Source organism: Pongo abelii, chromosome X (assembly GCF_028885655.2).
Source record: "Pongo abelii isolate AG06213 chromosome X, NHGRI_mPonAbe1-v2.0_pri, whole genome shotgun sequence".
Taxonomy (NCBI): Eukaryota; Metazoa; Chordata; class Mammalia; order Primates; family Hominidae; genus Pongo; species Pongo abelii.
The window spans coordinates 38,559,564-38,575,262 of record NC_072008.2 but is presented as its reverse complement, the minus strand read 5'-3'; the positions used below and the strand labels follow the sequence as shown (position 1 = coordinate 38,575,262).

At 42.8% G+C, this 15,699-nt stretch overlaps 2 protein-coding genes across 13 annotated transcripts in view; one reads left to right on the top strand and one right to left on the bottom strand.

Annotated features, from left to right (window-relative positions):
* The window catches only part of OTC (ornithine transcarbamylase), a 99,388-nt gene extending 88,889 nt beyond the window's left edge, over nucleotides 1–10,499 (bottom strand). The window contains exon 1 of the mRNA XM_009234719.3: nucleotides 10,255–10,499. The gene's annotated coding sequence lies outside the window, so the exon portion shown is untranslated. The remainder of the gene's footprint in view (nucleotides 1–10,254) is intronic.
* The window catches only part of RPGR (retinitis pigmentosa GTPase regulator), a 58,653-nt gene continuing 53,312 nt past the window's right edge, over nucleotides 10,359–15,699 (top strand). For 4 of the 12 annotated variants that reach the window (XM_054544463.2, XM_054544464.2, XM_054544461.2 and 1 more), the window contains exons 1-3: nucleotides 10,425–10,790; nucleotides 14,689–14,814; nucleotides 15,264–15,356. In XM_054544463.2, coding sequence (XP_054400438.1) covers nucleotides 10,763–10,790; nucleotides 14,689–14,814; nucleotides 15,264–15,356 — 247 coding nt within the window. In that variant the 5' untranslated portion in view covers nucleotides 10,425–10,762. Of the gene's footprint in view, nucleotides 10,791–10,818; nucleotides 10,994–14,688; nucleotides 14,815–15,263; nucleotides 15,357–15,699 lie in introns of those variants that run through there. The other 8 variants (XM_054544459.2, XM_054544460.2, XM_054544458.2 and 5 more) reach the window with 8 other exon arrangements.

The following is a 15,699-nucleotide window of genomic DNA, read 5'->3' as shown; positions in this document are numbered from 1 at the left end:
ATTACAATGTCGGTGGTACTCACAGCCCTGACAGGTTTCTTAGGTGCATATTGTGGCATTATCTGAGTTAGACTGAAAGCTGGAAAATTGACATGGAAATACATGAGAGGATTTAGAAGACCCCATGAATGCCGAACCCTTAATTCTCATTAGATCTCTTTTGCCAGCTTCAGAAATCTCTCTTGCTTTGTCTGATGAAACTGTTCTTTCCTTGATTGAAGATGCATTTTTTTTTAACCTGAGGGAGTTACTTGCAAGAGAAAGCCAGTTCTCATCACCCTCCTGTCTTCTCTATCATTTCCCAAGATTGTCAGATTTCAGCATGACCTTTGGAGGACGGTAGCAATAACAAAGTCAAAAGCCAGACAAGGCCAAAGAGCTTCCAGCTTTCTAGTTTATAATGGAAAAAATTCAGGGAATTGTGTATGGGAATAGAGCGTAAGGATGATTGATGAAGGTTGAGAAATGTAATTATAGATTGGTCTGGATCCAACAATTCAAGATTCATTGTAGGTCGAGCATCTGTACTGAATCCAAGGGGTGAATACGGCAAATGCTCCCAGTGAGCAAACCTTCAAGCAGTGTCTCTCACTGCATTTTACTTGGAGAGAGAGAAGACCAGAGGCATAGACCTATACCAAATCATGATCAGGGGTTAATGGTTTGGCCAGATATTTAGGGACATGGAAGGAACAAGATTAGAGACTGGAGGCAAGGAAATTTGGAGAAAAACGTAGATGGACTTTTCAGAGAGTGAGAATATCTGTTGTCCCTTGCGAACGCATACCAGAAGGCACACAGTGCAGAGGAGTCTGTTATGTGTGTCTCATCTTTTACTCTGTTAAAAAATGTTACACTGCATTTTTAAGGATATAAATATAATGTAAATGTTTCCTACATAAATAGCAGCCAAGAAAAACACAACATTGTATTGAGAGACATACATCTTCAATGAAGTTTAGGTATCAACAAACCAAGAGGTTTCTACCAGGAAAATGTTGACTAAGACATGCTATTTGGTGGGCCTGTATATGTTTTTTTGACGGCCCAGCATTTGAACTCACAACTAGATTTGGTGATCTTAATGCTGCTCTCTCATACGAAGATCTGGAGAGATAAAGGGGCTTTCCAAAGATCAGGAAATGGAGGAAGGAAGGAAATGAGGGAGAAAAGATAGAGAACTGGAAATAAAAATACAGATCTCTGTACTCTTGTCTGCTAGTTTCCTGTTGCAGATTAATAAAGATTTAGGAGGTCATTGTTAGTGGAGACTTATCTTTTTTTAGAGGAGAGAGAACTACCTTGTTTCTGAGCTGTTTCTTAATATCTACAAATCTCTAATTGTGTGAGTCTTGAAAAAAAGCAGAAGCACAGTTCCTACCAGGGAGGGCAAAGGCAAGCAATATTCTTTCTTCCCACCCCTTGGCAAAGAGGGTGCGGGCAGGTGAACTAGCCTCAGCCAATTGAATGCTCCCACCTAGGACTTTGCTCTGGAGACTGTGACTGAAAAATAAAGGGACAATAAAATTAAAAGTATGGTGAAAGCGGTACCTGCATCCAGCAGTGGTGTCCTAGCCAGATTGCTCCTGCTGGGTAGCTTTTCTTGATCTCTCTCGTTTCTTTATTTTTATTTTTTTATTTTTGAGCTTCATTTCCCACTGATTGTGTGCACCAGCTGACAGCCTCAAATACTAGATATCTATGTATGAAAGCTGATTTGAAAGCTCATTTGCATGGCGACATCAATGAGCTCTCATATCTTCTAGCTTCTGGTTGGGTTTGGCCAATGAAATCCCAGCAGGAGAATGGAGGGAGAGGGTAGAGTAAAGTCAGAATTTTTATTCTCCCTTTTCTGTAAGGACATCTTGGGTTGGCTTGCTCCTTAATAGAAATTCACTGTTTCTCTCAAGGTATACTGCTCTACACAACTCTCTTTCCTTCCAAGTTCTAATAAACTCTCCATTCCTTTCTCTCTTTGGGCCAAAGAATAGTAACAGGTCTAATGCTGTTATCCCTGGATCTTCCACACTATGCCTCATGGTTGCCCCAATCTCCTTTCAACCCCTCAAAATTAGTTCCTTTATAAATAAATCCTTCTCAAATTATCCTAACAAGAGGGTGTAAGCTGTTAGTTGGAAACCTGATTGATATGCCTTCAAGAACATTTCTTTTCTGGTTAACTTTGTGCCAAAGAAACCCAACAGACTTAACACTCTAAAAGGGGGTTAAAGAAGGAAAAAAAAAAACCTCAGATTTGGGATCAAAGGTGAAATTTTTAGTGAATGGTAGTAAATGAGACTGAATGTTTTCAAGGGACCCTGTTAGGAAAAAGTCACCCACAGAAAGGCATAGATAAAAATGGCTCAAAATACACTCAGAATTTTCAAGCCTGATTCCCAATCACAAAGGGCAGTGACTAACAGCTGATGTAAAAGGGAGCTTCTGTTCACAGATATACAATTGCTGAACAGTTGGGCCATTCATTTTTAAGTGTCTGACAGTCAGTGAGTCCTCCCTTTCTTCCTCCCTCCCAATTCCTATAGTGCTTTGCACAAAGTAAAATGCACATAGGTTTTTCCAGATGTCTCCTCCTCAATTTTCTTTTCTGTCAGAGACACAGCTGCGCCATATTTGCAATAATGCAGCATGAAAAAGCTATTAATCTGGCTCCATCTAGATGCACCATGTCTAACTGCAGGGCTGCTTGCAGCTTAATTATAGGAGTGGGTAGGAAGCAATGAAATTTTAAAAACACAGACCACGAAACACAAATAATAGGAATTAAAACTCTGGGAGAAAATAAGTAATAAGTAAAGAGCTTGCTGAAAACCAGACACTGCAGGTTTTGTACACATCATATCATTTAAACCACACAACAATCCTGCAAATTAGGAGGTGTTATCCTGATTTACCAGATGAAGAATCAGAGACAGAGAGTAAGCAGCTTGCCCAGATTACTAAAGTAGTAAGTGATAAAGCCTGTAGTCAAAACTGTGCTATCCCAAGCCTATTCTCTAAACTGGGGTGCATGTCCCTTAGGGCAGCGGCCCCCAGCCTTTTTGGCACCAGGGACCAGTTTCCTGGAATACAATTTTTCCATGGACCAGAGGGTGGGGAATGTTGGGAGGATGGGGATGGTTTTCGGATGAAGCTGTTCCACCTCAGATCATCAAGCATTAGTTAGAGTCTCATAAGGAACAGGCAACCCAGATCCCTCACATGTGCAGTTCACTATGGTGTTTGTGCTCCTATGAGAATCTAATGCCTTCATTCATCTGACAGGAGGTGAAGCTCAGGCGGTAATGCTTTACCGCTGCTCACCTCCTGCCGTGTGGCCCAGTTCCTAAGAGGCCATGGACCAGACCAGTAGAGGTCTGCAGCCCCAGGGGTTGGGGACCCCTGCCCTAGGGAATGCTCAAGACAATCCATCTTGGTGGAACAAAACAAATAATATAACTTATAATTATGTTTGTTTATCACACCCTTTAAAATCTTTTGTTTTTTGTGTATGCTTTACAATATACACAATATAGTAGTACAGTAGCACATGCATACAAATATATAAATACACATGTATTGCTTCTGCCAAGTAATCTTCCTTGATCTCTGGCTTTTTTTCTCAGCCTCATTCCTCAATCTTCTGACTTGAGTCTGTGCACCAGCTGATCGCCTCTAGTGCTAGACATCTACCCAGGAAAGCTGATTTGCATGGGCTACATTAATGAGCTCTCATGTCTTCTGGCTTTTGGTTGATTATAAATGAAGATGTGTAAGCTAAAAGGTCTGAAGACTGCTGTTCTGTGCTCTTTCAAGAAGCAGTAGAGTGTAGTTATTAGGAACATAGATTCTGGAACCAGGCTTCCTGTGTTCAAATCCCAGCCCCCACCATGTTTTCGCTGAGAGACCATAGGCAACTTAACTTCTCTGCATGCCAGTTTTCTCTTCTGTAATATGGGAATTTAAAGAGTTAATACATAGAGTGCTTAGAATATCTAGCAGTAATATAAGAGACATTAACCTAAGCCATTATCATCATAGTACATGGTCCTTCAAAGTAGTCATTCAGGACATTACCTATTCATACAACTACTGTTACAGATACCTCAAAATTCTTCTTTTGAAACTCTACCCTGAGGAAGGAAAGTGCAAAATTTCTTCTCTGGCATAAGAAAATGTGCAGTAGACTGTACCTGCCTTCTGTTTCTTGTTCATGAATAAAACTCCCTGGCTTTGGACCTATGAGTCCTCAAATCATATATCCTAGAACTGCACTAAAAATGTTTAGAAATCAAAGAAGTAATTAGAATCTGTTTTGTAAATTTATATGCTTATGGGATTTCCCAGTGGAGTTTGTAGAGACACACCTGTTTATCTGATTCCATATAGAGAAATAAACAGCGATGGCAGCTGCATTGTAATGCTACTCAAAATTGCAAGCCTTGGACGTTTTGTTGAATGCTGTCGAGAAAGAAACAAATAAAGCTAGGAAGCATAATCCATCAAACGTCTTCCTTGTTCATACATGCCTTTATTTCTAGTTGACATACAATGCTCCAGAAATGAATAACAACTTGAATTAATAGAGGAACTTGCTAAGACTTGTGCACGTTGTCAGACGTGTCATGGCTTCTGTGTATCAACATGATTTCCTAAGGAGCAGAGGAATATTTGGCCGTGTATGAAGGGGACACCAAAAGCATGCATGACCATTGAGAGATATAAAATTATAACTGCCTTCGCCAACATGAGGGAGATGGCTCCACAGGCTTAAACCATCTGACTGCAGGGATTGTGGCAGAGGTGTTTACTACTCACTGAATGTCCACTGGCTCTCCCACATTTCCCAGCCTCTCTGCAGTGCCCAGAGGCACATGACACTAAATCCAGCCAATGGGTGTGAGAAGGAAAAACATGTTACTTGTGGCCTGAAACATTTCAGTTTATTTCTTTTTTTTTTTTTTTTTTTGAGACAGAGTTTTCTCCTTGTTGCCCAGGCTGGAGTGCAGTGGTGCGATCTCGGCTCACCGCAACCTCCGCCTCCCGAGTTCAAGTGATTCTCCTGCCTCAGCCTCCCGAGTAGCTGGGATTACAGGCACCCACCACCACGCCTGGCTAATTTTTTGTATTTTTAATAGAGACAGGGTTTCACCATGTTGGCCAGGCTGGTCTTGAACTCCTGACTTCTAGTGATCCACCCGCCTCAGCCTCCCAAAGTTCTGGGATTACAGGCATGAGCCACCGCGCCCAGCCTGAAACATTTCATTTCTAACTTCCTCTCTCTCTTGCCCTGCTACAGCAACCAAAGAGGTCATGTGTTGTATATGGTGTTGCTACAAGGTAGTTGAACTTCCACATGTAGCCTGAGCCCCTGCTTGAGCAGGTGGAGCACATCCTCCAACACTGGAAATGTAGCATTAGTGAGAAAGAAACTTCTTTGTGTTAAGCCACTGAGATTTGGGTGTTGTTTGAGCTGCAGCATAGCATGGGTTATGCTGACTAATACAGTGAGCTGCCTTTGCCTTATTAATAGCTAACACTGTTGAGTGCTCCACTATTCCAGGCACCAAGCTATAAGTGTTGCATGCATTACCTAATATTTCACAACCACCTTCTGAGATAGACTATAGTATTATGTTATATGATATATATATATATAATCTAGGGCCACAGCATAGCTATATATACGCATCATATATATCAGTGGTCCACGACCTTTTTGACACTAGAGACTAGTTTTGTGGAAGACAAGTTTTCCACTGACGGGGATGGGGGGTGAGGGGAGGGGTGGGGATGTTTTTGGGATGATTCAAGCACATTACATTCATTGTGCACTTTATTTCTATTATTATTACATTGTAATATATAACGAAATATACAAATTTATGTTGGTATACATTATGTTATATACAAATATACAACATAGTATAGAATCAGTGGGAGCCCTGAGTTTGTTTTCCTGCAACTAGAGGGTTCCCATCTGCGGGTGATGGGAAACAATGACAGATCATCAGGCATTAGATTATCACAAAGAGCACACAATCTAGATCCCTCCCATGTGCAGTTCACAACAGGGTTCACACTCCTATAAGAATCTAATGCCGCCACTAATCTGACAGGGGGTGGAGCTTGGGTGGTGGGGAGTGACTTTATATACAGATGAAGTTTCACTTGCTCTGCAGCCCTGTTCCTAACAGGCCATGAACCAGTACAAATTCGTGGCCTGGGGTTGCAATATATATTATATAGCTCTGGATCATATATATCAATAGTATAGATGGCCAGGCACAGTGGCTCATACGTGTAATCCCAGCAGTTTGGGAGGCTGAGGTAGGCGGACTGCTTGAGCTCAGAAGTTCAAGAGCAGCCTGGGCAATGTGGCAAAACCCCATCTCTACAAAAAATACAAAAATTATCTGGGTGTGGTGGTGTGTACCTGTGGTCCCAGCTATTCAGGAGGCTGAGATGGAAGGACTGGTTGAGCCCAGGAGGCAGAGGTTGCAGTGAGCTGAGATTGTGCCACTGCACTTCAGCCTGGGTGACAGAGTGAGACCCTGTCTCAAAAAAAAGTAGTATATAGGACAGGCGTGGTGGCTCACGCCTATAATCCCAGCACTTTGGGAGGCCGAGGTGGGCGGATCACCTGAGGTCGGGAGCTCTAGACCAGCCTGACCAATATCGTGAAACTCCATCTCTTAAAAAAAAAAAAAAAATTAGCTGGGTGTAGTGGCAGGTGCCCGTAATCCCAGCTACTCAGGAGGCTGAGGCAGGAGAATTGCTTGAATCCGGGAGGTGTTGCAGTGAGCCAAGATCGTGTCCCTGTACTCCAGCCTGGGCAACAGAGGGAAACTCTGTCTCAAAAAAAAAATACTATATAGACAACATTTATATCCTGTTATGCTAGAAATGTATCTCCTCCTAGCTAAGGCCAGCCCCTCTACATGGGGTCAGGATGACACCTCCTCCTGCCTTAAATTATTATTTTTATAGGTTTATTGACCCTCAGCCTCTGCATATTTGAGAACTTGCTATTCATTAATTCTGCCATTCAACAGATATTTATTGTGTAGCTATTATGGGCCAGGTACTAGTCTGGCACTGGAGTACAACAATGGACAAACCTCCCCGCCCTCATAGAACTTGCATTTTAGTAAGCTATGTGCCAGACATAGTGCTATGTTCTGGCCAAAGAGAGGTAGTGCTTACAATGCAGGAAATGAAAGAACTCAGTCTAGTGGAAAGACAGCCACAAAATCACATCACACTGTATAATAAGTGCTGTGATGAGGCATGTGAATGTCCTTGATGCAGGAAGGGGTCATGTGGCCTCACTGCAAATTTGGAGAGGGCTCCCAAGAAAACACAACACAGCCTCAGAATTGAATGATGATGAAGCAGAGATTGCTAGGGGGCTCTTTGGAGGAGGCAAGAGCATCCTTGAAGACGTGTGTGCATTGCTGCATGGACTTGTAGGGGACCCTCAAGGGTCCACACAGAGTTTCACACTGTAGAGCTCATGTGAATTTACAGTACAAATGTGGCTCTGGAACTGATGGTTCAATCCTGCATCTACCACTTGATAAATACGGGACCTTGCAAAATTATGTGATCTCAACCTCAGATTCTTCTTCCCAAAAATGAGACTGAAGTTAGTACTTCATTTAGGGTACCTGTGAAGATTTGATGAGATCAACTATGGTGTGCTAGTTTTCTCTTGCTGTTGTCACAAATTACCATCAACTTGGTGGTGGCTTAAACAATACCCATTTATTATCGTACACTATTGTAGTTCTGAAGTGTGAAATGGGTCTCACTGGACTAAAATCAAGGTGTCAGTAGAGTTGCATTCCCTTCTGGAGACTCTTGGGGAGCATCCACTTCCTTGCCTTTCCCGGCCTTCAGAGGCTACTTGCATTCTTCCGCTCATGGCCCTTACCTTCATCTTCACAGCCAGCGCTGTTGTATCTCTCTGACCATTCCTGCATCTTCACATCTTCTTGTGACCACAGCCTGGAAAGGCTCTTCACTTTTAAGATTTCATAGGATTTAATTGGGCTTACCTGGTTAATCTAGAATAATTTCTCCATCTCAAGGTCCTGAATCCAGCATCTCACAACTGCAAAGTCCCTTTTGCCATGTAAAGCAATAGATTCACAGATGCTGGAGATGATGGCATTATTGAAAACTAAAGTACAGGGTGGGAGCAGGCCCTAGCACAGGGGCTCAAGAGCCCCTTTACAGAATTTTCTGGGGTTTTATTACCCTCTAGAGGTTTCCCATTGGTTACTTGGTGCCATTCCCAAGTAACCATTGGTATATTTCCCATTGGTTACTATGTAAATGAACTAGTGGCCTTGCAACCAATCAGAGGCTGAAGTGTAGTTACAAAGGTTACACCGTATTCAAGCATCTGATTGGTTGTGGAAAGCAACCAATCAGAGGCTAAAGTGAAGTTACAAAGTTACACTCCTATGCAAATATCTGATTGGTTGCAAAAAGCAACTAATCAGAGATACTTTCAATTTTCCGTCTGCCACGCAGAAAAAGGGGGTGGGGGTTGCAAAGAGAGTAGCCTCTGGTTCTTTTGTTACTTAGGTATGGAAAGTTGGGGTTTCATTTTGATTTAATTCTAGGAAGTCAGCATGAATTGGCCTTAGGTTTCCTGCCTCCCGACCCTATTCTACTGCCTCAATTCTACAGTCACTTTCCAGTGTTGCAAGTATCTCAAGCCTGATTTCACTATATAGACCCAGTCATTCCTCAAATATGTGCCTCCTTCTGGGGCTTCCGCTCACCAATTGCCTGCTCAGCACCTCCAATTTGATGTCTTAGTGTGCTCAAGGATGAACTCATTATGCTCTTCTTGCCCCATTTACCTAACTCCAATGTCGCCAGCTCTTTCCTCAGTGCTCCCCATCTCAGTAAATGGTGCCCCCCTCCTGCTATTTGCTTATGTTGGAAACCTTGGAGTAGGGCTGCATCAATATCTTCTGGGATGCTTAGCACCAAAATATGCCTTACTGTATTTTGAAATAAAAACAAATGACTGCATATCAAAAAGTAAATCTTTAAAAATTCTCATTTGCCCATAGTAACAATTATGATGCTCTAAAAATGAATATCAAATCCTTTTCAAAATAATTTACGGCCCTATCTTTGCTGTTGCTCTAGGAACTATTTGGTAGTCCAGCACTGTCTAGGAGTCAATAGTCAGAAACCATTTCCTGTTGATTCTACGACCTAAAATATTTTCAAATCTGCCTGCTCCTCTCTGGCACCAATGAACTGTACTCCAAGCCATCCTGACCACATGTCTGAAATTCTGCAATAGCCTCTGAACCCTTCTCACTGCTCCAGTTTATTCTCTACAAAGCATCTAGACCAGGCAGAATGATTTCAGGGACACACATAACTGATCCTGTCCTGTTGTTCTACTGCCTAAAACTTCTCAGTGGTTTCACTTTGTCTTTAGGATAAAATCTCAGATCCTTAATAGGCCCAAGACCTTGCCACCTTGCTAGGAAACAGCCTCGCCTCTTGGTGTTCCTGGAAAGAGTCAAGCTCCTTACAAACCTTTATACACAATTTACTCTCTGCCAAGAGCTCTCTCCCCCTCCTGGCTTATCTTTCTCCAGTTCTTAGATTTAATGTTCTTTCTTCAGATAAGCCTTTCTTAACCTCCTACACCAGGTCAATGCTTCTTGTTAAACACTTCCTTAGTAACCTCCACTTTGCTTTGTAAGTAAATGATTATTTGTGTAACTAATAGTTTAATGTCCCCTCTTCATGTTAATGCAAACTTTCTGAGAAAGTGTTGCTAACACACAAGAGTAATTCAGGGATCCCTGAATCCAGTTGTGTCTGATTCTAGGGCCCATGTCCACAACTACCAAACATATATAAATCTGCTCATCCTGGAAGATGGCTTTTTGCTTCTTTATTTCATGATAGCCAAATGTTGATGGACGGGAAACCCTGCACCATATAACATCGCTGAGCAAATTCTAGAGCAATGATGTTGGGCTACCCCTTTGTGTATGTTCTGTGAGTAGTGGACCATATACACCTCAGCTTTTACTTTCATTGACTACAGGCTGGACTAGCTGGACTAGCTGCCCACATGCTTAAAACAGGGGTAACATTAACCACTTTACAGGGCTGTAATAGTACTCATTTGGTCAATAAATACGTAATGAGCATTCAGTATAGGCCAGACCTTGGTTTAGATGCTGGGGATACCTTTAGCAGAGTGCTTACCTCCTTTAATGTTCCAGCTGGTCACTATTACTAGTAGTGTCATAATTGTGTGTCGATGTTTGCTTATGTCACGGAGTATGGGATTTGTGACGTTTTCCACTCATGGGCACGGTCCCTGCGGCGCCTGGACCTCCAACGGCACAAGGGCGCGGACTCCACCGCATCACTGCGCGGCGTGGCCGCCTCTCTGCTCCAGGCCGCCAGAGGGCGCGTGGTCTCTACCGCCCCTCCGCTGTGCCTGAGCCTGCCCCTTAGCAGCCAGCCGGCCTCCGTTCCCCTCCCCAGCGGCGCCTGCCCCGCCTTGCATTCCCAAGCTCCGCCCCCGTTGCCCGTAGCGGCTGTTTGTTGACTTCCGGGAGCGCGGTTGTAGTTGATCCCCGGAGTTTCGCCATGCGGAACTGGGGGGCTTTCGCGGCCCGCGTCGGTGCGGAGTAGCTGCCTTAGCCCCGACCAAACCGTCCTCTACAGCCTCCTGGCCCAGGCTCAGGCTGCCCGTACCGCCCGTGGCATGAGGGAGCCGGAAGAGCTGATGCCCGGTGAGTTGCGCCCGCGCCGGTGGCGGAAGGCCGGGAGGGAGGGTCCGCGGGCGGCCGGGCCCCGCCTCCGGATCGGCCCTGTAGGGGGACAGGCCCGAGGCTTGGCAGCCGCACTGGGGCGGGATCGCTGGTTGCGCTCCCACGAATGACTGAGGGCACAGGACCGGACGGGAAGAACAGGATGGGGGACAACGGGAAAGAGGGTGTCTGTCTTTCGTATGCTTTTTAAATAAGCTTTTGATGAGCTTCTTGAAGGCAGGGACACTTTTTTTTTTTTTTTTATGAGACGGAGTTTCACTCTTGTTGCCCAGGCTGGAGTGCAATGGCGCAATCTCGGCTCACCGCAACCTCCGCCTCCCGGGTTCAAGCGATTCTCCTGCCTTAGCCTCCGAGTAGCTGGGATTACAGGCATGTGCCGGAACGCCCGGCTAATTTTGTATTTTTAGTAGAGACGGGGTTTCTCCATGTTGGTCAGGCTGGTCTCGAACTCCCGACCTCAGGTGATCAGCCTGCCTCGGCCTCCCAAATTGCTGGGATTACAGGCTTGAGCCACCGCGCCCGGCCAGGGAGGGACACTTTCTGTAAACTCCCCAAAGTGCGAACTCCAGACTTGTGCACTTGGAGGGACACTCTCTGTAAACTCCCCAAAGTGCGGACTCCAGACTTGTGCACTTTGGAGGTCCTGAGCTCCCGGTTATGTATTGAATGCAGTAAAGAGTGAGTGATCAGGGTTGTGGGGTAAAAGGGGATACAGGAAATAAATTGGACAAAGAGGGAGAAGAGGGACCCTTTAGCGAGTGTTTTTTAGCCTTTTTTTTTCCTGAGCTCCATAGTTAGAAATACTTTTGCCATTGTGACCCGATACTCCATATATACCGTGTAACAGAAATAGATGTCTGGTGAAGCAGTCCTTGTTCTAACCACTTAGATTCCACACACAGCTTTTTGATAACGCATTCTTTTAAAATGCTGAGCGTGATCCACTGAATTGATTTTCTGACCCACTAATAGGTCACGACCATTTTTAAAAAACACTGGGTTTGAGCAGAATCATACCTTCACTGAAATATGTATGTTTTCTTCCATGCTCTTGGCCGGAACTGAGATTCCTGGCCTGCAGTTCACAGTTTAGTGGGACATACAGGAAAGTAAACAAAATGACCATACAAATTGACAGTAGATATTACAGGGCCAGAGCAGAGCCGCCAAACCTTGGCTTGGGATGAGGGTATCAGGGAAGCCAGGGGAGCCAGGACAAAACAGTTAAAATGTTAAAATAATTCATTCTGGGGAAACTCAGAGTCTGTTCTAGATCCTAGTCTCCCAACTCAATTATTAATTAGTTGGAACTGAGATGCCTCACAGTGGTTCTCAAAAAGTTGTCCACAGTGGCTAGTCTCTTGCGTATTAATATTTATTATTAATACTTATATTCGCTATATTTTCCTTTCTGGTACGAATTAGTTTATGTGTGATCATCCCCCTTGGGATTTCCCCAAAAGCTGGACCTGGCCTACTATTTGGTGTATGTGTGTGTTTAAATGGTTATTGGGAACTGGTAAGGGTTTTTAGTCTTTCTTCAAAATGATGCTGTGCCACAACAGTTTGTGAATACTACTCAGATCAGGTAATGACTTGATGTAAGAATGTTAAAATCTCAACATCCCCGTGTACTCCTCTCCCAATCTCCTAGGACCGTGGCATTTTGTGATGATGTTTCAGGGGGAAAGATAAACCGTCCTTTCCCATGTACTGTTTCTGGAAGGAGAAAAAGACATCTCTGTAACTAACTATAGTGCATGAGTAAGATGAGAATTAGAAACTTCGTGAGTAGCTGTGTTGAGAGGATCTTTTCATTTTATACTGGATCCCTAAACATTCTGAATTCTCAGAAATCAGGAAAAGCTGAAGTGCTCCTTTGTTGACGACTTGGTAACCTGTCTTTTATATTAACAATGTTGAAAGTTACATTTGACTACAAACTCTCCATTATGATAACTTAGTAAAGAAAACATTCAACAGTTACGAATATACATGTGCGTAAGGGGGACCTTTTCTGTGTGAAAAGTAGAACACACAAGGGCTATTTTGTGCTAGGCAATATGGGTAGTGCAGACAGTTTATACCCTCTGTAACCTTAGAAAATAGTTGGAAAAAAACAACATTTGGGGTAACAAATGGTGAACTCTGTGTTTCAACACAGAAAAGCAGTGACTTTTTTTTTTTTTTGAGACGGAGTCGCACTGTCGCCCAGGCTGGAGTGCAATGACGCTATCTTGGCTCACTGCAGCCTCCGCCTCTGGGGTTCATGCAATTGTCCTGCCTCAGCCCCCCCGAGTAGCTGGGATTACAGGCGCCCACCACCACGCCCGGCTAATTTTTGCATTTTTAGTCGACACGGGATTTCACCACGTCGGCCAGGCTGGTCTCGAACTCCTGACCTCAAATCATCCACCCGCCTCGGCCTCCCAAAGTGCTGTGATTACAGGCGTGAGCCACCACGCCCGGCCAACATTTTTAAAGTATAGCTTTTTATTGCTTTGTGATGACCTCATCTTACATATTGTGCTACCTACCAATCTCTCTAATCAAACTGTTACACAAATCTTGCTGAGATTTGTAATCTTGCTGATTTGTGTAACAATTTGATTAGAGAGATTGCTAGGTAGCACAATTATTTGCCATATAAATTCTACAGATCACATAGTTCAGAGAAGCCGGTGATCATTTCCAACTCTTATGGTAGAGGGAGAGTTTACAGAGGTAGCTATGAGCTAACACTTTGAGGATGCTAGGCTCTGGGCTAAGTTCTTTATACATGTCATCTCATTTAATCCTTACAACAACCTTTGAATACCTAATTGCCTTTAAAGCCTATGTTTTTTTTTTTTTTCTAGCTGCTTTCCCTTAGTTCAAATGAAAGAGATAGTGGTGGAGTAATTTGTTTCTCTCTGTGCTGTCTCGTCTCCGGTTTTATGGGTATTCATTGGGATTACCAACAGAGAAATTAAGAGTTCACCATTTTGGCCAGGTGTCATGGTTCACGCCTGCAATCCCAGCACTTAGGGAGGCCGAGGCAGGAGCCCAGGAGTTTGAGACCTGAGCCTGAGCCCAGGAGTTTGAGACCAGCCTGAACAACATGCTAAAACCCGGTCTGTGCAAAAATTATAAAATTTAGCTGGACATGGTGGCACACGCCTATAGTCCTAGCTACTCCAGAGGCTGAGGCGGGAGGATTGCTTGGGCCCAGGAGGTCAAGGTGGCAGTTAGCCGTGATTGTGCCACTGCGCTTCAAGCTGGGCGGCAGAGTGAGACCCTGTCTCAAAAAAATAAAAAGAGTTCACCATTTGGGCTAACATTGTTTCCCTTGCATGAGAACACTGGAGGTTCCTTGGAAAAACTGGACCAAAGAAAATCCAAATTGACTGATAGAGACTCTCCCCATGGACACCCTGATGATGTTAATGAGGAAACGAAATACTGTCCTGTTTCTGTGTTTGGAGAAAAGCTCTCAGTCAGAGGCCAGACCATGAGGTGTTAACTAGAACAAGAATAGCACAGATTGTGCCATTTCATTCCAGGGAATAGACATCTACTTGGTGACAGCAGAACTATTAGTAATAGATGACTGCCTTCCTTGTGATAGTATATTTCTTACTTTATGCCAGTATATGAGTAATACATGTTCAATTTAGTCGATTTCATAGATAAAACTAGAATGGAGTCTGAGGAATAAGAAAGACTGAATTAAGGTGGAAGAAGGAAGGCTTAAACATTGCCAGAGTGGGGGCAAAGCTTTCATGAGACAAGGGGTTTGTATGGATAAATTACTCAAAAGGTATTTATTAATAGGCAACATAGTAAAAGTTATAAAATAAAGACCATCTTATATTTGCAGATTCGGGTGCTGTGTTTACATTTGGGAAAAGTAAATTTACTGAAAATAATCCCGGTAAATTCTGGTTTAAAAATGATGTCCCTGTACATGTTTCATGTGGAGATGAACATTCTGCTATTGTTACCGGTTAGTATTACAATCCTGAATGAGGACAGTAATACTTAGAAAATTCTAAATATTTTGTTATAGATATGCTGCTGTGTTTTAAACATGTTGAAAATATTATCAAAAGTGTTGTTTTTTACTTTGCCAGAGAATTCTTCACAAAATAAGTCATCAAGAGCATCTTTTAAATTTTAAGTTTCCTTAGTATATTTAAGTATGATTTTCTATACACACAACTTTCTTGGAATGAATCTATTTCAATATAATTAAGAAAACCTGTTACTGTATAATTTTAGAAACTCTTTTCCACCTAATAGAAACTGGTTATACATAGATGAACAACGTAACTTATTTCAACACAGAAAAGCAGTGACATTTTAAAAGTATAGCTTTTTATTGCTTTGTGGTGACCTCATCTTACATTATGTGAAAAATGCTTCAATTGATTATTTCTTTTTCCCTCCCACCAGGAAATAATAAACTTTACATGTTTGGCAGTAACAACTGGGGTCAGTTAGGATTAGGATCAAAGTCAGCCGTCAGCAAGCCAACATGTGTCAAAGGTTTGGGATCTTTTTATTTTTTCACAAACTGTATAAAGTATTTTTATGTTGACTGTGTAGTTCTTTAATGTCATAAATAATAAAGCCTTTAGTTCTTTATTTTCTGACATTTGTTTGAATATTATTAGCATTTAACTTATCTTTTATATGATATTCAGAACTGCTTTTATATGTTAGGGTCTAAAAATTAGATTGATTTTAAATCCAGGGACCACAAAGGAAGTAATGATTTTACAGTATTGCATTTGAACATCCCCCATCTTTTTTTTTTTTTTTGCTTGTTTGTAAAACTACTTATATATTACTGTTATTGTATATACAGAGAACAAACATATGTTAGAAT